The sequence below is a fragment of the Mauremys reevesii genome, linkage group 6 (genome assembly GCF_016161935.1).
Source record: "Mauremys reevesii isolate NIE-2019 linkage group 6, ASM1616193v1, whole genome shotgun sequence".
Taxonomy (NCBI): domain Eukaryota; kingdom Metazoa; phylum Chordata; order Testudines; family Geoemydidae; genus Mauremys; species Mauremys reevesii.
This window is the reverse complement of record NC_052628.1, coordinates 635,356-655,681: the sequence shown is the minus strand read 5'-3', so window position 1 is coordinate 655,681 and position 20,326 is coordinate 635,356. Positions and strand designations below refer to the sequence as shown.

The following is a 20,326-nucleotide window of genomic DNA, read 5'->3' as shown; positions in this document are numbered from 1 at the left end:
CTTCTTTTGGTTCCTCATTTTCCCTGAATGCCCTCTGTACAGATAAACATATTAAAAGCAGAAATGCAAACCTTGGCTTTATATATAACAATTGTCTAGACTATAGGCCTTTGGGCCTAATACAATAAATGCTGCAAGCAAATAATAACCTAGGCTGGACAGGGGGGGCAAATTTTCCCTATCAATATAGAACATGGGTTGCAACCAAGATCCTGTAGTGGCACCAAATCTTAGGTAAAGGGGGTCATATAAGGTGTCTAAGACCAGGTTATGGGTTGCTGGTTATAATTATGCTGTCTGTGTGCATGTATCATTTTTAGTTGAAGTTATGAATGTTGGCTCTATGCTGTCTGTATTTCAAGTTGGTGCTGTGCTTCTGGGGGAAGCATCCCAGACAAGCTGGTGTTAGCTCTGCCTAGCCTGCTTGATGGCCCATTAAGGACCATCAGCTACACAATTGACCCATGGAGAGAAGGCAGACACGCCTTGTGACTCAGCAAGGTATGCAGAGACTTGTCCATGTGACTGCAGACTCCATTTTGCTGTTATTTTCCACAGTAAGAACAAAGAGATTCTTACACCTGGCAAAGCCTATATAAGGCTGATGCATCATCTCCATCTTGTCTTCAATCCTGCTTCTTACCTCTGGAGGAACTTTGCTACAAACCGAAGCTCGACACAAGGGACTGAGGACCCATCCCAGCGGGGGATGTTCCAGAGATTTGATTTGAACCTGCAGTTTATGCCATCGCTGCTGCAAGCCTGAACTAAGAACTTTGCCATTACTGTATGTAATTGATTCCATTTAACCAATTCTACCTCTCATCTCTACCTTTTTCCCTTTGTAAATAAACCTTTAGGTGTTAGATTCTAAAGGATTGGCAACAGCGTGATTTGTGGGTAAGATCTGATGTGTATATTGACCTGGGTCTGGGGCTTGATTCTTTGGGATCGAGAGAACCTTTTTCTTTTATTGGGGTGTTGGTTTTCATAACCATTCATCCCCAGGACGAGTGCACTGGTGGTGATACTGGGAGACTGGAGTGTCTAAGGGAATTGCTTGTGTGACTTGTGGTTAGCCAGTGGGGTGAGACCGAAGTCCTTTTTGTCCGGCTGGTTTGGTTTGCCTTAGAGGTGGAAAAACCCCAGCCTAGGGCTCTGACTGCCCTGTTTGAGCAATTGGTCCTGATTTGGCACTCTCAGTTGGGTCCCGCCAGAACAGCTCCGTCACACAAAGATTCTAAGATCTTCACAGTGGATTATGGATTTTAACATATTCTGCCTAGTCCTGAATAGCCGCAGAGTAATGCACTGGCAGATGGGAAGTTATAACTGCAAAGCGCTGGCTAAGAGAGGCTGGCCCCAGATCACTCATTGCACCTGTCTGGGAGGCAGGGGCAGGTGCTGGCAAATATGTAATGTCATTATTTCCGCAAGCGTTGGTGACCATTCAGAGACTCAGGATCTTGACTGCTAATGGACTCCAGTTCCCGCCTTGCCCCTGCGCTGCCGTGCATGGCACACGGAGAACCTTTGTCCTGCCATCACCTCTCTCACTGGCCTGGGGTAATGTGCCCTCGCACACCCCATGAGCCATGGCAGGGCATAGCCCTCAGAGCCAGGCACCTTTCCACCTCTCGCTGCAGGCCAACGGCCCTGCTGGTCTCCGTCCGCCTCTGCCGTGTGCTGGGATCTATCTATAGCTGATCACTGACCGCACTCCTCACAGCACTGCCCAGGTCACACGGCTTCTTTTCATTTTGTCTTGCTGACCTGCCAGCGGCTTGGGCTGGAGATTGAATTTCAGTGAGACAGACACAAAATAACCGAAGTGCCCGCTCACTTCTGGGAACTGCCAGCAAGGAGAGACCCAACGCAGCTCAGGTTGCAGCCCCGGCCTCCTGCGAGGGGATATAAAGACAGGGCCTGACGGGTGGCCCCAGACTAAGTGCCTGGGAGACTCAATTGGCTTCTGCAGGCGGCTTCTACTCCAAGTGATGATGGGGAAAATCGGCTTCTCCCTGATCCTCGCCCTGGCTCTGGTGACCCTCAGCACCTCTTCAGAGAGAAAGGTATGGGGCAGGCTGGGCAGGGCGAGGGGCTGGGCGCTGGCTCTGGGGTGTCTCCGGCTGGGGCAGGGTGTGGGGCCGAGGGGGCTGGGCACTGGCTCTGGGGTGTCTCAGAGTCAGGCAGGGCGAGGGGCCGAGGGGGCTGGGCGCTGGCTCTGGGGTGTCTCAGGCTGGGCAGGGTGAGGGGCCGAGGGGGCTGGGCGCTGGCTCTGGGGTGTCTCAGCGGCTGGCAGGGCGAGGGGCCGAGGGGGCTGGGCGCTGGCTCTGGGGTGTCTCAGAGTCAGGCAGGGCGAGGCCGAGGGGCTGGGCCCTGGGTCCGGGGTGTCTCAGGCTGGGCAGGGCGAGGGGCCGAGGGGGCTGGGCGCTGGCTCTGGGGTGTCTCAGGCTGGGCAGGGCGAGGGCCGAGGGCTGGGCGCTGGCTCCGGGGTGTCTCAGGCCGGGCAGGGTGAGGGCCGAGGGGCTGGGCACTGGCTCTGGGGTGTCTCAGAGTCAAGCAGGGCGAGGGCCGAGGGGCTGGGCGCTGGCTCTGGGGTGTCTCAGGCTGGGCAGGGCGAGGGGCCGAGGGGGCTGGGCACTGGCTCTGGGGTGTCTCAGGCCGGGCAGGGCGAGGGGCCGGGGGGGCTGGGCGCTGGCTCTGGATTGTCTCAGGCTGGGGCAGGGTGAGGGGCCGAGGGGGCTGGGCGCGGGCTCGGGGGTATCCCAGGCTGGGCAGGGCGAGGGGCCGAGGGGGCTGGGCGCTGGCTCTGGGGTGTCTCAGGGTCAGGCAGGGTGAGGGGCTGGGCGCTGGCTCTGGTGTGTCTCGGGCAGGGCAGGGCGAGGGGCCGAGGGGGCTGGGCGCTGGCTCTGGGGTGTCTCAGGCCGGGGCAGGGTGAGAGGCCGAGGGCTGGGCGCTGGCTCTGGGGTGTCTCAGGCTGGGCAGGGCGAGGGGCTGAGGGGGCTGGGCGCTGGCTCTGGGGTGTCTCAGGCTGAGCAGGGCGAGGGGCCGAGGGGGCTGGGCGCTGGCTCTGGTGTGTCTCGGGCAGGGCAGGGCGAGGGGCCGAGGGGGCTGGGCGCTGGCTCTGGGGTGTCTCAGGCCGGGGCAGGGCGAGGGGCCGAGGGGGCTGGGCGCTGGCTCTGGGGTGTCTCAGGCCGGGCAGGGCGAGGGGCCGAGGGGGCTGGGCGCTGGCTCTGGGGTGTCTCAGGCTGGGCAGGGCGAGGGGCCGAGGGGGCTGGGCGCTGGCACTGGGGTGTCTCAGGCTGGGCAGGGCGAGGGGCCGCGGGGGCTGGGCGCTGGCTCGGGGGTGTCTCAGGCGGGGCAGGGCGAGGCCGAGGGGCTGGGCGCTGGCTCTGGGGTGTCTCAGGCCGGGCAGGGTGAGGGGCGAAGGGGGCTGGGCGCTGGCTCTGGGGTGGCTCAGGCTGGGCAGGGTGAGGGGCCGAGGGGGCTGGGCGCTGGCTCTGGGGTGTCTCAGGCTGGGCAGGGTGAGGGGCCGAGGGGGCTGGGGGCTGGCTCTGGGGTGTCTCAGGCTGGGGCAGGGCGAGGGGCCGAGGGGGCTGGGGGCGCGTTTGGGCTGCAGAGAATAAAGCCCGTCAGGCTGTCACTAGCGAGTGGGGGAACACCTGGGAGAAGCCCTGGAAGTGTTATTATTATTGGGGGTCCCCATCACATCTGGTAGATCCTAGAATTGTAGGACTGGAAGAGATCTCCAGAGGTCTCCAGTCCAGTCCCCTGCACTCGGGGCAGGACTGAGCATTATCTAGACCATCCCTGACAGGGGTTTGTCCAACCTGCTTTTAAAAATCTCCCTTGACGGAGATTCCACAACCTCCCTGGGGAATTTATTCCAGTGTTTAACCACCCCGACAGTTAGGAAGTTTTTCCTAATGTCCAACCTAAACCTCCCTTGCTGCAATTTAAGCCGATTGCTTCTTGTCCAAGCCTCAGAGGTTAAGAACAATTTTTCTCCCTCCTCATCATGTCCCCTAACAGATGCAGGTTTGCCATCCCAGGTATTAACACACACTCTGAGTTAATTAATAAGTAAAAAGTGATTTTATTAAATACAGAAAGTTGGATTTAAGTGGTTCCAAGTAGTAACAGACAGAACAAAGTAAGTCACCAAGCAAAATAAAATAAAAACACGCAAATCTATGTCTAATCAAACTGAATACAGATAATCTCACCCTCAGAGATGCTTCAGTAAGTTTTTTCCTCAGACTGGACACCTTCCAGGCCTGGGCACAATTCTTTCCCCTGGTACAGCTCTTGTTCCAGCTCAGGTGGTAGCTAGGGGGTTCCTCATGATGGCTCCTTCTTTGTTCTCTTCCACCCATTTACATATCTTTTCCATAAGGCAGGAATCCTGTGTTTCTCTGGGTTCCCACCCCCCCTTCTCAATGGAAAAACACCAGGTTAAAGATGGATTCCAGCTCAGGTGACACGATCACATGTCACTGTAAGACCCCCCCGCAAGCCTTCATTCCTCCCAGCCTGACTCACAGGAAGGCCTGCCTCCAAACAGAGCCATCCACAGTATTGAGTAACAGGCCTACCCTGTCCTGGTCTTCCTCTTGCTTCTAATGTATTTGTAGAATGGTTTGGGGGTTTTGTTACCCTTTATGTCTCTAGGTAGTTTAATCTCGTTCTGTCCTTGGTTTTTCTAATCCTGTCCCTACAGACTTGTGTTATTTGTTTATATTCATCCTTTGTAATTTGACCAAGTTTCCACTTTTTGTAGGACTCTTTTTTGAGTTTCAGGTCATTGAAGATCTCCTGGCTAAGCCAGGGTGGCCTCTTGTCATACTTCCTGTCTTTCCTATGCAATGGGATAGTTTGCTCCTGTGCCCTTAATAATGTCGCCTAGAAAAACTGCCAACTCTCTTGAACAGTTTTTCCCCTTAGACTTGCTTCCCATAGGATCGTACCTACCAACTCCCTGAGTTTGCTAAAGTTGCCTTCTTGGAATCCATTGTCTTGATTGTGTTGTCCTCCCTCCTACTGTTCCTTAGAATCACAAACTCTCTCATTTCATGATCACTCCCACCCAAGCTGCCTTCCACTTTCAACTTCTCAACCCGTTCCTCCCTGTTTGTCAAAATCAAATCTAGAACAGCCTCCCCCCCCCAGTAGCTATCTCCACCTTCTGAAATACAAAACTGTCTCCAATACATTCCAAGAACATATTGGATAACCTGTGCCCTGCTGTGTTACTTCCCCAACAGGTCTCTGGGTAGCTGAAGTCCCCCATCACCACCAAGACAGCAGCTTACAAAGCTGGATGCCGAGTGTGGCTGTGCTCAGCTTTCCCCGCCCCTCCGGTTACCCAAGTTATACCAGCCAACTGGCAGGACCCAGCAATATCTCACAGGGTGACAATCCCTTGTCTGCCCTCGGGGAGGAAGGGCCTGGTTGTTCTAGGGCTGGGGCTAGGAAAAGGGCAGGTTCTCGAAAACAGGTTGCTAATGTTTTAAGTAACATTTTTAAAACCCAGCCAGATGAGCTGTATTGTAACACGTGTGAGCTGGTTATGTTGCAGCCTAGGCTCCCACATAGGGTTCACCTTGACCAACTAATACTTAAACTACAACTGGCTTGTCTCCACTAGGGTGCTAAGACGTGTCAGGTAAAACATGTCAGCCAACCTGATTTAAAGACACATCTTTTTGTGTTGTGATTGTGGGTCAGTTTGTATTTTGCAGCTCCTTGAATGGTCTGTGGGCCACACAGCGCCACCTAGTGGCCAAACAGCGTGGTACAGCTTAGCATCCCATTCCCGTACGAGCGCCATGGGGCCTGTCCGCTCTCCAGGACCTCGCCCAGCCTGGGCCCCACTGCTCTCGGGCACAGATCCCTGCAGCTGCCTCAGTAAGCGCCTCTGCCCGTGGGGAGAGGGAGCAGGTGGCGAGGGAATGGAGGACAGCTCCCCCCTCCCGTGAGTTAAGAAGGAGAAAGCAGACCCCACCCCCCACCCCCAGGAGCAGAGGAGGCCCCCAGTTCTGTGTTTAGGGTTTAGGATGTTTTCAGTTACTTGCATTTCTGGTGGAATCCCCAGCCTGAAAGACCCAGAGACAGGTGGGGCAGGGTCACAGGAGGGAAGGGGCTCCCCTGGAGAGCTCCGGAAGCAGAGGTTCCCCCCACCCCCAGGAGCAGAGGAGGCCCCCAGTTCTGTGTTTAGGGTTTAGGATGTTTTCAGTTAGCTGCGGGGTCACAGGAGGGAAGGGGCTCCCCTGGAGAGCTCCGGAAGCAGAGGTTCCCCCACCCCCAGGAGCAGAGGAGGCCCCCAGTTCTGTGTTTAGGGTTTAGGATGTTTTCAGTTAGTTGCGGGGTCACAGGAGGGAAGGGGCTCCCCTGGAGAGCTCCAGAAGCAGAGGTTCCCCACACCTCCAGGAGCAGAGGAGGCCCCCAGTTCTGTGTTTAGGGTTTAGGATGTTTTCAGTTAGCTGCGGGGTCACAGGAGGGAAGGGGCTCCCCTGGAGAGCTCCGGAAGCAGAGCTCACACCAAGACGTCCTTGTTCATCTCTGGTTTGAGCGGTCGGTGCCCTGCGTTCCGCTGGCAGGGCCGTCGCCTCGGCTGAGCATCGGACCCTGCAGTGGTGTGGGGGGTCCCTGTTCCTGCCGACTGCGTCCCTCCCTTTCCAGTGTGTCCTGTCCGGCTCGTGGAGGAGCAGCGTGGGCTGCAAGATGGTTGTATCTGAACTCAGCGAGGCTGGAGCGTTCTCGGGTTCATACCTCTCTGTGGCAATGGCCCCCAAGGCTGACCGCCTGCCGTCGCGCCTGCATGGAATCCAGCACAGCGCCAGCCCGACGGAGCAGCCGACCTTCGGCTTCACCGTGAAGTGGCAGTTCTCAGGTGTGTAGCCTGCGCTGCCTTGGGGCCGGCCAGGCGGAGCCGGGATAAGCGTGGTCTGAGGGGGGCTGACAAGCCTGGGGATCTCATTCCCCGCTCTTGGGGAGGGCTGGCCCTTTAAGGGAAGGGGCTGTCAGGGGGGTCCGTGGGGGTGAGTGTGGGCCGGGGGGCCCCAGGGCCAGGGGGGTTGGAGGGGGTGAGCATGGGCCGGGGGGCCCACAGAGGGGTCGGGGGGGGCCGTGGGCCAGGGGGCCAGGGGGCCCCAGGCCCAGGGGGGTCGGGGGAGGTGTGGGCCAGCGGGCCCCAGGGGGGGAGGGGCTGGGGAGGTGAGAGTGGGCAGGGGGCCCCAGGGTCAGGGGGGCCTAGGCCCGGGGTGGAACGTGGGGGTGAGCGTGGGCCGGGGGCCCCAAGCCTGGGGGCCGGGGTGAGTGTGAGCCGGGGCCCAGTCCCAGGGGTTGTGGAGGGGGACGGTTATGACTGCACAAGGAGCAGGAGAGGGTGACACGTCATGGCAAGGGGGCTACACTAGGGCAGAGCGTTGAAGGCGGGGAGGGACGGGCTGTGACTGGGGAGGGGCTGGAAGGCAGGTGCTGTCGGTGGCTGCCCTTGCAGGTGGGGCAAGGTCAGGGCTGCGGGGAGGGGCAGAGTGGGGTGGGAAGAGGTGGGACAAGGGGCGGGGCTGCGGGGTAGAGGCGGAGTGGGGTGGGGAGAGGTGGGTAGAGGCGGAGTGGGGGTGGGAAGAGGTGGGGCGAGGGAAGGGCTGTGGGGAGGGTGGAGTGGGGGTGAGGAGAGGTGGGGCGAGGAAGAGCTGTGGGGAGGGTGGAGTGGGGGTGGGAAGAGGTGGGGCGAGGAAGGGCTGCGGGGAGGGGTGGAATGGGGTGGGAAGAGGTGGGGCGAGGGAAGGGCTGCGGGAGGCGGAGTGGGGTGGGAAGAGGTGGGACGAGGGAAGGGCTGTGGGGAGGAGTGGAGTGGGGTGGGAAGAGGTGGGGCGAGGGAAGGGCTGCGGGGGAGGGGCAGAGTGGGGGTGGGAAGAGGTGGGGCGAGGGAAGGGCTGTGGAGTGGGGGTAGGGAGAGGTGGGGCGAGGGACGGGCTGCGGGGAGGGGCGGAGTGGGGTGGGAAGAGGTGGGGCGAGGAAGGGCTGTGGGGAGGGGTGGAGTGGGGTGGGAGAGGTGGGGCGAGGAAGGGCTGCGGGAGGGGCGGAGTGGGGTGAGGAGAGGTGGGGCGAGGAAGGGCTGTGGGGAGGGGTGGAGTGGGGTGGGGAGAGGTGGGGCAAGGGAAGGGCTGCGGGGAGGGGCGGAGTGGGGTGAGGAGAGGTGGGGCGAGGGAAGAGCTGTGGGGAGGGGCAGAGTGGGGTGGGAAGAGGTGGGGCGAGGAAGGGCTGTGGGGAGGGGTGGGGAGAGGTGGGGCGAGGAAGGGCTGCGGGGAGGGGCGGAGTGGGGTGGGAAGAGGTGGGGCGAGGGAAGGGCTGTGGGGGAGGTGGAGTGGGGTGAGGAGAGGTGGGGCGAGGGAAGGGCGTGGGGAGGGTGGAGTGGGGTGGGAAGAGGTGGGGCGAGGAAGGGCGGGGGGAGGGTGGAGTGGGGTGGGGCGAGGGAAGGGCTGTGGGGAGGGGTGGAGTGGGGGTGAGGAGAGGTGGGGCGAGGAAGGGCGTCGGGAGGGGTGGAGTGGGGTGGGAAGAGGTGGGGCGAGGAAGGGCGGCGGGGAGGGGCGGAGTGGGGTGGGAGAGGTGGGGCGAGGAAGGGCGGCGGGGAGGGGTGGAGTGGGGTGGGGCGAGGAAGGGCTGCGGGAGGGGCGGAGTGGGGTGGGGAGAGGTGGGGCGAGGAAGGGCTGCGGGGAGGCGGAGTGGGGTGGGGAGAGGTGGGGCAAGGAAGGGCTGCGGGAGGAGGGCTGCGGGGGAGGGGCGGAGTGGGGGTGGGGAGAGGTGGGGCAAGGGAAGGGCTGCGGGGGAGGGGCGGAGTGGGGGTGGGAAGAGGTGGGGCGAGGGAAGGGCGGCGGGGGAGGGGCAGAGGGGGGGTAAAGCACCCCCCCTCCCAGGGAACACTAGATGTTGGCCCCTGGAGCTGTTGAGGAGGAAGCAGCCCTGGGATCTGGAAATGGCCTACAGGCCGGGGGAGGGGCCGGGGGTGTCCCAGTCACCCCCCGCCTGCTGGCTGGAGCGGGATGGGAGGGGGCCAGTAATGGAAACTCAGCCCGCCCTGGCTGGCCTGGCGTGGGTCAAACGGGTTTGAAGGGACGGTGCAGCCGCCGCGCTCCCCATGGGGTGATGGTGAGGGGCAGGCAGGGTGCTAGTGGGGGGCTGGGAGCCATTGAACCAAGCTGCACACCCTGGGGGGTCGGGGGTGCCCAGCCCCCAGCACCCCTCGATCCAGCACCTATGGGGGCAGGGGCCGAAAGGAGCAGCCTGTGCCCCAATGCCGGGCGCACACAGGCCCAGGGCAGGGGGTGTCCCTGCGGGTTCCTTTGGGAAGGGGGGCAGGAAGAGCAGAGACGCAGCGACAGGTGCAGCCGAGTCACTGGGCGCCTGGCCCTGGGACGAGCTGGGAGCGCCGCAGCCCCGGAGCGCCCACGGGGTCGGCTCCTATGGGGAGAGCTGTGGGGCCCAGGGCTGGCTGGGCCGGGCTCGGAGCTGCCAGCAAAGCCGCTCTCGCCTGCCATGTTTGCATCCCAGATGCCTGGCTCCAAGACCCATTTCTCCTACAGAACTAAACGACCCGCAGGGTCCTGCGCTGGGCCAGTCGCGCGGTCACAGAGGGGTTTGTGACGAGGCGGTTCTGGCGGGACCCCACTGAGGTGCCAATTCAGGACCAATCGCTCAAACAGGGCAGTCACAGCCCTAGGCTGGGGTTTTTCCACCTCTAAGGCACCAAACCAGCCAGACACAGAGGACTTTGGTTTCACCCCACTGGCTAACCACAAGTCACACAAGCAATTCCCTAAGGGCTAGTCTACACTTACCTGCTGGGTCAACGCGGTGAGTTTGACTTCTCGGAGTTCGAACTATCGCATCTAATCTGGACGCGATAGTTCGAACTCCCCGCGCGCTCCGGTCAACTCCGGTACTCCACCACTGCAAACGCCGGTGGCGGACTCGACCTTGGAGCCGCGGACTTCGATTCCGCGGCGTCTGGACGGGTGAGTAGTTCGAACTAGGGTACTTCGAATTCAGCTACGCTATTCACGTAGCTGAATTTGCGTACCCTAGTTCGACCCCCCCTTCTTAGTGTAGACCAGCCCTTAGACACTCAAGTCTCCCAGTATCACCACCAGTGCTGCTTGGCATACATCTTCCTGCTGGCCACTCGCAGGCCGGGGTGCTCGCCGCTCCCCACGGGTTCCAGGGGGACCCCTAGTGTGCCAGTCCTTGAGCTCACCCCTCTCTGCCAGGGTCGAGCTGCAGACTCCTCCGCCCCTGGGACCGCTCGCTGTGATCCCCCGGGGGACCCTGTTACTGCAAAGTCCTTCTCTCTGGTCACACTCTCCCAGGGGTTAATCGCCCCTTCGTTTTACTGCTCCCCAGTCACTTACTGCAGGAAGCGCCGTCCACGGGGTGCAGTAGATCCCACCACTGCCACCAGTTGTCACGGAGTGTGGGGGAGCCCGGCCCTGCCCCCCTCTTCCTGGGACTCACAGCGACTCTCCACCAGCCAGTAAAACAGAAGGTTTATTGGACAACAGGAGCACAGGATACAGCAGAGCTCGTGGCCAGAGTCAGGACCTCTCAATCTGGCCCTTCTGGGGGTTCAGGGTGTCTGGATTCCAGCACAGGTTCCCCTGCAAAGCCACCACCCAGCTCCCAAACCGAAAACTGACCCAACCCTCTCCCCTCAGCTCCTTTGTCTAGCTCCTGGGCAGAGGTGTCGACCTCCCCTCCCCCCTGCCTCACTCATGTTACAGGCTGACTCCCTGTCTCTCACCTATCTCGACAGCCCCTACTCCACCACAGGGTCTCAGAGCGAGCAGCCCTGACTCTGTCTCTCTATCACCTGTCAGAGTCTCCGACAGACTCCATGAGCGTCTTTGTGGGCCAGTGCTTCGTGGACGACCAGGGAGAGGAGACCCTGCAGACCATGTGGCTGCTGCGCCAGGAGGTCGGATCTCCCAGCGCCGACTGGAAAGCGACCAGGTGGGTGACTGGGCACAGGCTGCCCAGGAGCGAAGGAGCCACCTGCGGAGCTGGGACGGCAGGGCCTGGCCCCGTCTCTGCTCGTCGCTGTGCCAAGGGCTGGGATCCCGACCTGGCTCTCAGGCTGTGGTGCTGGAGATACAGGGAACCCCGTGTGGGATGAGTGGGGCAGGGCAGGGCTATCAGCACCGAATCACAAACTCTTGGGGGACCCCCCCATGTGCTCTAGGCCCTGTGCCGTGCAGGGGGTCGGACCAGTCCCAGGCCCCGTGCCGTGCAGGGGGTCGGACCAGTCCCAGGCCCTGTGCTGTGCAGGGGGATCGGACCGGTCCCAGGGCCTGTGCCATGCAGGGGAGCCGGACCGGTCCTAGGCCCTGTGCCATGCAGGGGGGTCGGACCGGTCCCAGGCCCCATGCCGTGCCATGTAGGGGGGCCGGACCAGTCCTAGGCCCTGAGCTGTGCAGGGGGGTCGGACCGGTCCCAGTCCCTGTGCCGTGCAGGAAGTCGGACCAGTCCTAGTCCCTGTGTCGTGCAGGGGTTGGACCCATCCCAGGGCCCGTGCCGTGCAGGGATCGGACCGGTCCCAGACCCTGTGCCGTGCGGGGGTCGGACCGGTCCCAGGCCCTGTGCTGTGCGGGGGTCAGACCGGTCCTAGGCCCTGTGCCGTGCAGGGGTCAGACCGGTCCTAGGGCCTGTGCCGTGCAGGGGTCAGACCGGTCCTAGGCCCTGTGCCGTGCAGGGGGTCGGACCGGTCCTAGGGCCTGTGCCATGCAGGGGGTCGGACCGGTCCTAGGGCCTGTGCCATGCAGGGGGTCAGACCGGTCCTAGGGCCTGTGCCGTGCAGGGGGTCGGACCGGTCCTAGGCCCTGTGCCGTGCAGGGGTTGGACCCATCCCAGGGCCCGTGCCGTGCAGGGATCGGACCGGTCCTAGGCCCTGTGCCGTGCAGGGATCGGACCGGTCCCAGACCCTGTGCCGTGCAGGGGTCAGACCGGTCCTAGGCCCTGTGCCGTGCAGGGGTCAGACCGGTCCTAGGCCCTGTGCCGTGCAGGGGTCAGACCGGTCCTAGGGCCTGTGCCGTGCAGGGGTCAGACCGGTCCTAGGCCCTGTGCCTTGCAGGGGTTGGACCCATCCCAGGGCCCGTGCCGTGCAGGGATCGGACCGGTCCCAGACCCTGTGCCGTGCAGGGGTCAGACCGGTCCTAGGCCCTGTGCCGTGCAGGGGTCAGACCGGTCCTAGGCCCTGTGCCGTGCAGGGGTCAGACCGGTCCTAGGGCCTGTGCCTTGCAGGGGTTGGACCCATCCCAGGGCCCGTGCCGTGCAGGGATCGGACCGGTCCCAGACCCTGTGCCGTGCGGGGGTCGGACCGGTCCCAGGCCCTGTGCGGTGCGGGGGGGAGTCCGGTCCTAGGGCCTGTGCCGTGCAGGGGTCAGACCGGTCCTAGGCCCTGTGCCGTGCAGGGGTCAGACCGGTCCTAGGGCCTGTGCCGTGCAGGGGTCAGACCGGTCCTAGGCCCTGTGCCGTGCAAGGGGTCGGACCGGTCCTAGGGCCTGTGCCATGCAGGGGGTCGGACCGGTCCTAGGGCCTGTGCCGTGCAGGGGGTCGGACCGGTCCTAGGCCCTGTGCCGTGCAGGGGTCAGACACAGATCACAGTGGTCCCTTCTGGCCTAGCAATCTAGGAATCCGTGTATCTTGCGAGGGGAGGATGAAGGTTTGCTGAGTTCCCTGGGCCCTGTCACACCCCAGGGCTGTGTGTGATCCCCGGCGGGTCAGGCCGGGGCCAGGGCCATGTCCTCCCACGGCTCTTCTCTGAGAACTCGCTAACGGGTGAGCAGCCCACCGGGGGGGTGGGCATCCTGCGAGCAGAGCATCCCCAGGGAGCCGAGTCAGTGCCTGGGAAGAGCACAAAGGGTGGCCTTGCTGACCCACCCAGGGGCGGATGGCTGGATGAGCAGCCCCCAGAGCCCCTGCCCGCCCCCCTGGGTGCTGCTGGGTGCCTCTGAGGCCGTGCCAGTGCGGGGTGCTCACAGCCACGCTGCCTCCCTGGGCTGGGAGGCCGGATGCCCCTGTGAGGTGGAGCCTGGAGGAGGTGCCTCTTTGGGCTTCTCTCTGTCTCAGATTAATGCACCTTGTGCCCTGCACCCCCTTCCACTCCCTCCGTCCATGTATGGGGCAGCCCCGAGCACAGGCCCGTGCTGGCCAGTAACCTCAGCTCCGCTTCCCCGCAGGGTCGGCACAAACGTTTTCACCCGGAGCAAGGGGCAGAACATGGGCGAATCCATGAGGAGCGACGGTGCCCGGTGACCCAGCAGCACCGTGACCCAGGGGTCCTGTCCGCCCACCCCCCGGAATCTCTCGAGAGCGTCTCGCCCGGTGTCAGGGCTGTTTGCTGGGCTGCAGAGGCGCCATCTCTGTCTCCATCTCCCCTCACTCTGCAGTTATCCCCCCCACCCCACCCCAGAGTCGCTTCCTGCGGCCCCCACGCTGCGGTTTAGTTCCTTTCCCAGTAAAGTTCTAGCGCGGGAGGCAAATGAGTCTCTGGTGTTTTTATTTCTCTTGGGCTGAAGCTGTTGCTGAGCCGTGATTCCCACCTGCCCCTCCCTGGATTCCCTGCCAGGTGCCGATTCTCTCCCATGAGCCGGGCCCTTCCTGGGACGCCCCTTGGCAGGTTCATCCCCTGGTTTGCTCCTTTGCTCACTGCCCATTGCCTGGGCAGAGAGTGCAACAGCCGTTGTACAGCCCCGAGGAGACGCCCTTCCTGCTAAACGGCCCTTCGCTCGCTCAGGAGGTTACCGAAATATTGGGTCTGCCTAGCTGAGAGCCAATAACAGCCTGACAGGGATAAGGAAAGATTGCTTTATTCTGCAGAAGAAAGGAGAGCTCTGTAATGGATACAGAAGATTCTGCTGCACACAAGTTTTCACAAGCTTTTTATACACTTTCAGACAAAGACCATGCCGTGTTAACACTTCATTGGTGGATGTCAAACCCCATGCTTCTGTTATCTGGTTAGTGCAAACTGGCTTGGAGCAGGATTTTTCTGTTTTGTGGCAAAAGAGGAAAGATAGTTGAAAAGTTCAAGGTACTGTGTATGTGAGAAAAAAAACAGGAGTACTTGTGGCACCTTAAAGACTAACAAATTTATTTAAGCATGAGCTTTCGTGAGCTACAGCTCACTTCTTCGGATGCATAGAATGGAACACACAGACAGGGGATATTTATACATACAGAGAACATGAAAAGGTGGAAGTATGCATACCAACAGGCAGAGTCTAATCAATTGAGATGAGCTATTGCTAGCAGGAGGAAAAAAACTTTTTGAAGTGATAATTAAGATGGCCCATAGAAGGTGTGAGGAGAACTTAACATAGGGAAATCCCCTATGTTAAGTTCTCCTCACACCTTCTATGGGCCATCTTAATTATCACTTCAAAAAGTTTTTTTCCTCCTGCTAAGGATAGCTCATCTCAATTGATTAGACTCTGCCTGTTGGTATGCATACTTCCACCTTTTCATGTTCTCTGTATGTATAAATATCCCCTGTCTGTGTGTTCCATTCTATGCATCTGAAGAAGTGAGCTGTAGCTCACGAAAGCTCATGCTTAAATAAATTTGTTAGTCTTTAAGGTACCACAAGTACTCCTGTTTTTTTTGCGGATACAGACTAACACTGCTGCTACTCTGAAACCTGTGTACGTGAGGTTTCTGGAGGCTTCTGCCTCCACCTACTGGCCGTTTGCAAAACTATTGAAAGGGCGGGGAGCGGGGGGTACCAAATAGCTTTCACACTGTCCAGCGCTCTCAGCCCGAGGTTTCGTTTCTCTTGGGCATCCGGCACCGCCCACCTTGGAACATTTTCCATTGGAAAAACAGGGCTCAGTTCTGTGTGGTTCTCCCTTGAAGCCCTCCACTGGAGGCGTAAGGCTCTGGAGGAACCCGGCATGGGGAAACTGGTTTGAGCAGGGTGTCCAATTCCACCAGGGCAGGGGGCCAGAGATGCTCTTAGGGCAGTGCCTGAGCTTGGTACCAGGTTTTCCCTCGGGCTCTGCTCTCAGTTGGTTGCACAAAGCTCCAGGGGAGGATCTGGCCCTGATGTAGCACCTGAAGTCAGGTCTTCCCGGGACACGCGGCACTGGTGCAGCTGCACCCATGTGGCTGTGCACTTGTAGTGCGCTAGTGAAGATGCTCCTCTCCCGACGGGAGAAAGTCCCCAGCAGCGCAGTGACCCTCCTCCCGTTGGCCCTACCCTTCAGCGTATCTACCACTCCTCCCAGTTTAGTGTCATCTGCAAACTTGCTAAGGGTGCAGTCCACACCATCCTCCAGATCGTTAATGAAGATATTGAATAAAACCGGCCCCAGCACCGACCCTTGGGGCACTCCACTTGATACCGGCTGCCAACTAGACATGGAACCATTGATCACTACCCGCTGAGCCCGACAATCTAGCCAGCTTTCTATCCACCTTATAGTCCATTCATCCAACCCAGACTTCTTTAACTTGCTGGCAAGAATACTGTGGGAGATCGTATCAAAAGCTTTGCTAAAGTCAAGATACATCACATCCACCGCTTTCCCCTCATCCACAGAGCCAGTTATCTCCTCATAGAAGGCAATCAGGTTGCCCAGGCATGACTTGCCCTTGGTGAATCCATGCTGACTGTTCCTGATCACCTTCCTCTCCTCCGAGGGCTTCAGAATTGATTCCTTGAGGACCTGCTCCATGATTTTTCCAGGGACTGAGGTGAGGCTGACCGGTCTGTAGTTCCCCGGAGCCGCCTCCTTCCCTTTTTTAAAGATGGGCACTACATTAGCCTTTTTCCAATCATCCGGGACCTCCCTCCATCCTCACAAATTTTCAAAGATAATGGCCAATGGCTCTGCAATCTCATCGGCCAACTCCTTTAGCACCCTCGGATGCAGCGCATCTGGCCCCATGGACTTGTGCTCGTCCAGCTTTTCTAAATAGTCCCGAACTACTTCTTTCTCCACAGAGAGCTGGTCACCTCCTCCCCATACCGTGCTGCAGAGTGCAGCTGTCTGGGAGCTGACCTTGTCTGTGAAGACAGAGGCAAAAAAAGCATTGAGTACACTAGCTTTCTCCACATCCTCTGTCACTAAGTTGCCTCCCTCATCCTGAGCTACCCCCTGCCTGTGCACAGCCCCTAACTACCCCCTGCCTGCCCCCAAGCTACCCCCTGCCCACACACAGCCCCTAACTACCCCCTGCCTGCACCCTGAGCTACCCCCTGCCCTCACACAGCCCCTACCTACCCCCTCCCTGCACCCTGAGCTACCCCCTGCCTGCACACAGCCCCCAGCTACCTCGTACCTGCACCCTAACCTACCCCCTGCCTGCACACAGCCCCTAACTACCCCTGCCAGCGCACAGCCCCAGCTACCACCTCCCTGCATCCTAACCTACCCCTGCCTGCACACAGCCCCTAACTACCCCCTGCCTGCACCCTGAGCTACCCCCGCCTGCACACAGCCCCCAGCTACCTCGTACCTGCACCCTAACCTACCCCCTGCCAGCACACAGCCCCCAGCTACCACCTCCCTGCATCCTGAGCTACCCCCTGCCTGCACACAGCCCCCAGCTATCCCCTCCCTGCACCCTAACCTACCCCCTGCCAGCACACAGCCCCCAGCTACCACCTCCCTGCATCCTGAGCTACCCCCTGCCTGTGCACAGCCCCCAGCTATCCCCTCCCTGCACCCTGAGCTACCCCCTGCCCACACACAGCCCCTAGCTACCCTCTCCCTTCACCCTGAGCTACCCCCTGCCTGCACACAGCCCCCAGCTACCTCGTACCTGCACCCTAACCTACCCCCTGCCTGCACACAGCCCCCAGCTACCCTCTCCCTGCACCCTGAGCTACCCCCTGCCAGCACACAGCCCCCAGCTACCCTCTCCCTGCACCCTGAGCTACCCCCTGCCAGCACACAGCCCCCAGCTACCACCTCCCTGCACCCTGAGCTACCCCCTGCCAGCACACAGCCCCTAGCTACCTCGTACCTGCACCCTAACCTACCCCCTGCCAGCACACAGCCCCTAGCTGCCACCTCCCTGCACCCTGAGCTACCCCCTGCCCTCACACAGCCCCTAGCTACCACCTACCTGCACCCTGAGCTACCCCCTTCCCCACTCACAGCCCCTAGCTACCTCGTACCTGCACCCTAACCTACCCCCTGCCCTCACACAGCCCCTAGCTACCACCTACCTGCATCCTGAGCTACCTCCTAGCACGCTACAACTGCACAGCCACATGGGTGCAGCTGCACCAGCACCACATGTCTTGAGAAGCCCTGACCCCCCATCGCTCTCATCCATCAGCGAGTCCCGTTGCCAATGGAGGAGGGTTTGTGCACATCCCATCTGTGGTGCCATTGGTGAGCGTCCGGCCTAGCGTGAGCTGGAACCAGGGAGCACTCAGCCGGGTACAGCAGGTAAATCCCACGCTCACCAGGGAAAGCAGCGGCACCTGGGCTTGTCAGGTCTGGGACAGCGAGCGGCAGAGCCAGACCCTCAAAGCCTCAAGCCTCAGCTGCAAATTGTGTGAGCTCTGCTTGGCTGTTTGGGCTTTGCTAGTTACCTGCCCAGATTGTTGCCTTGCCTCTCCCAGGGCAGTGACTGCTTGGAGCGTGACCAGTAATGCTGCTGTATGGTGTTGGGAATCCCAGCAACCCGGTGCTTCAGACAGAGCCCAGAGTTACTGACTAGCCAGCTGGCCCTGACCGATTGTCACGCAAAGGAGATGTGACAAGTGGGGAGGTTTCCTTGTGTCCTACGGGGGTAGGGTTTGCATGCAGAGGGGGTGGGACTCAGTTTCCCCAGGTGATATGGGTTTAACGGGTTTAACGAGGTGACGGGAGAGGGAGTTTGCTGTTACAGAGGACCGGCGAGGGAACATGGGACCCCAACCACTGGTGTGGAGAATGGAGACCCCGGCGACTGGTGACCTGGTGACCCAGAGGCCCAGCTCAGGAGTTGTCACAGAGTGTGGGGAAGACAATGCCCTACACCCCCAGCTTCCTGCGATTCACCGTGACTCTCAGCCAGCCAGTAACACAGAAGGTTTATTTAGACGACAGGAACCCAGTCCCAGACAGGTCTTGCTGGTACAGACAACACGACCCCCTTTAGTTAGGTCCATCTGGGGCCCCCAGGGAAGCCACAGCCCCATTGGGAAGCCCAAGCCCCGTCGGGCTCCCCTCCATTTCCCAGCCAGCTCCAAACTGACCCCCCCCCCCAGCCTCTCACTCCGCCTCCGCCTGGCTCCTCCCCCAGCCTTTGTGTCCTTTGTCCAGTGTCCCGGCAGAGGTGTCACCTGGCCTCCAACCCCCCTCCTGGGGTCTCAGGTTACAGGCTCAGGTATCCTCCCTTCCCCAGTGCAGCCCGTCCCAGCACAGCTCCCCTGCCACCTTCCCAGGCTAATACTCCCCACTCAGCATTCAAATAACCTAGTGGCTGAACTTTCTGACTTTGTCCTCACCCACAACTATTTCACATTTGGGGACAATTGATACCTTCAAGTTAGCAGCACTGCTATGGGTCCCCGCATGGCCCCACAGTATGCCAACATTTTTATGGCTGACTTAGAACAACGCTTCCTCAGCTTTCGTCCCCTAATGCCCCTACTCTACTTGTGCTACACTGATGACATCTTCATCATCTGGACCCATGGGAAAGAAGCCCTTGAGGAATTCCACCAGGATTTCAACAATTTCCACCCAATCATCAACCTCAGCCTGGACCAATCCACACAAGAGGTCCATTTCCTTTACAATACTGTGCTAATAAGCGATGGTCACATAAACACCACCCCATACCAGAAACCTACTGACTGCTATACTTACCTACACGCCTCCAGCTTCCATCCAGGACACACCACATGATCCATTGTCTACAGCCAAGCTCTAAGATACAACTGCATTTGCTCCAACTCCTCAGACAGAGATAAACACCTACAAGATCTCTATCAAGCATTCTTAAAACTACAATACCCACCTGAGGAAGTGAGGAAACAGATTGACAGAGAGAGACGGGAACCCAGCAGTCACCTACTACAGGACAGACCCAACAAGGAAAATAACAGAACATCACTGGCTATCACCTGCACCCCCAGCTAAAACCTCTCCAGAACATCATCAACGATCTACAACCTATCCTGGAAAACGATCCCCCACTCTCACAAGCCTTGGGAGGCAGGCCAGTCCTCGCTTACAGACAGCCCCCCAACCTGAAGCAAATACTCACCAGCAACCACACACCACTGAACAAAAACACTAACCCAGGAACCTATCCTTGCAACAAAGCCCATTGCCAACTCTGTCCACATATCTATTCAAGGGATACCATAATAGGACCCAATCACATCAGCCATGCCATCAGGGGCTCGTCCACCTGCACATCTACCAATGTGATATATGCCATCATGTGCCAGCAACGCCCCTCTGCCATGTACATTGGCCAAACCGGACAGTCTCTATGCAAAAGAATAAATGGACACAAATCTGACATCAGGAATCATAACATTCAAAAGCTAGTAGGAGAACATTTCATCCTCTCTGGCCATTCAGTGACAGATTTAAAGGTGGCAATTTTGCAACAGAAAAGCTTCAAAAACAGACTCCAACTAGAAACCGCTGAACTTGAATATGCAAACTAGATACTATCAATTTAGGCTTAAACAGAGACTGGGAATGGCTGAGCCATTAAACACATAGAACCTATTTCCCCATGTTAAGTATCCTCACACCTCTTGTCAAACTGTCTTAAATGGGCCATCTTGAGTATCACTACAAAAGTTTTTTTTTCTCCTGCCAACAATAGCGCATCTTAATTAATTAGCCTCTTAGAGTTGGTTGGGCAACTCCCACCTTTTCATGTTCTCTGTATGTGTATATATCTCCTCACTATAAGTTCCATTCTATGCGTCTGATGAAGTGGGCTGCAGCCCACGAAAGCTTATGCTCAAATACATTTGTTAGTCTCTAAGGTGCCACAAGGACTCCTGTTCTTTTTGCGGATACAGACTAACACGGCTGCTACTCTGAAACATGCCAATTTAGTGACTGTTTGGAAATTTGAATTGAAATTGAAACATTAATACACACTTTCAAAGCCCCACTCTCTCCCAACCAGCAAAGGGGCACCTGACCCACTCCCAGTTTTTCCCCACACTATGTGCTCTGTAGTGTCCAGCCCTCGCTTGGACAGCTCAGATACCATAAGGCTGGTTTGCCTAAGGATGCAAAAGCACAACACAGCTTAGTAACGTAACTGGGTAACTACACCCTGCCCAACACAGAGC

At 59.2% G+C, this 20,326-nt stretch overlaps 1 protein-coding gene across 1 annotated transcript; it reads left to right on the top strand.

Moving 5' to 3' along the window:
• Positions 1-1,716: 1,716 nt before the first annotated feature.
• LOC120407274 (avidin-like) lies at positions 1,717-13,863 on the top strand. Its single transcript, XM_039542786.1, has 4 exons — positions 1,717-2,072; positions 6,685-6,895; positions 10,881-11,013; positions 13,239-13,863. Exons 1-4 carry the CDS (start codon positions 1,998-2,000, stop codon positions 13,312-13,314), a joined length of 495 nt encoding a protein of 164 aa, XP_039398720.1. The 5' UTR covers positions 1,717-1,997; the 3' UTR covers positions 13,315-13,863.
• Positions 13,864-20,326: the final 6,463 nt, after the last annotated feature.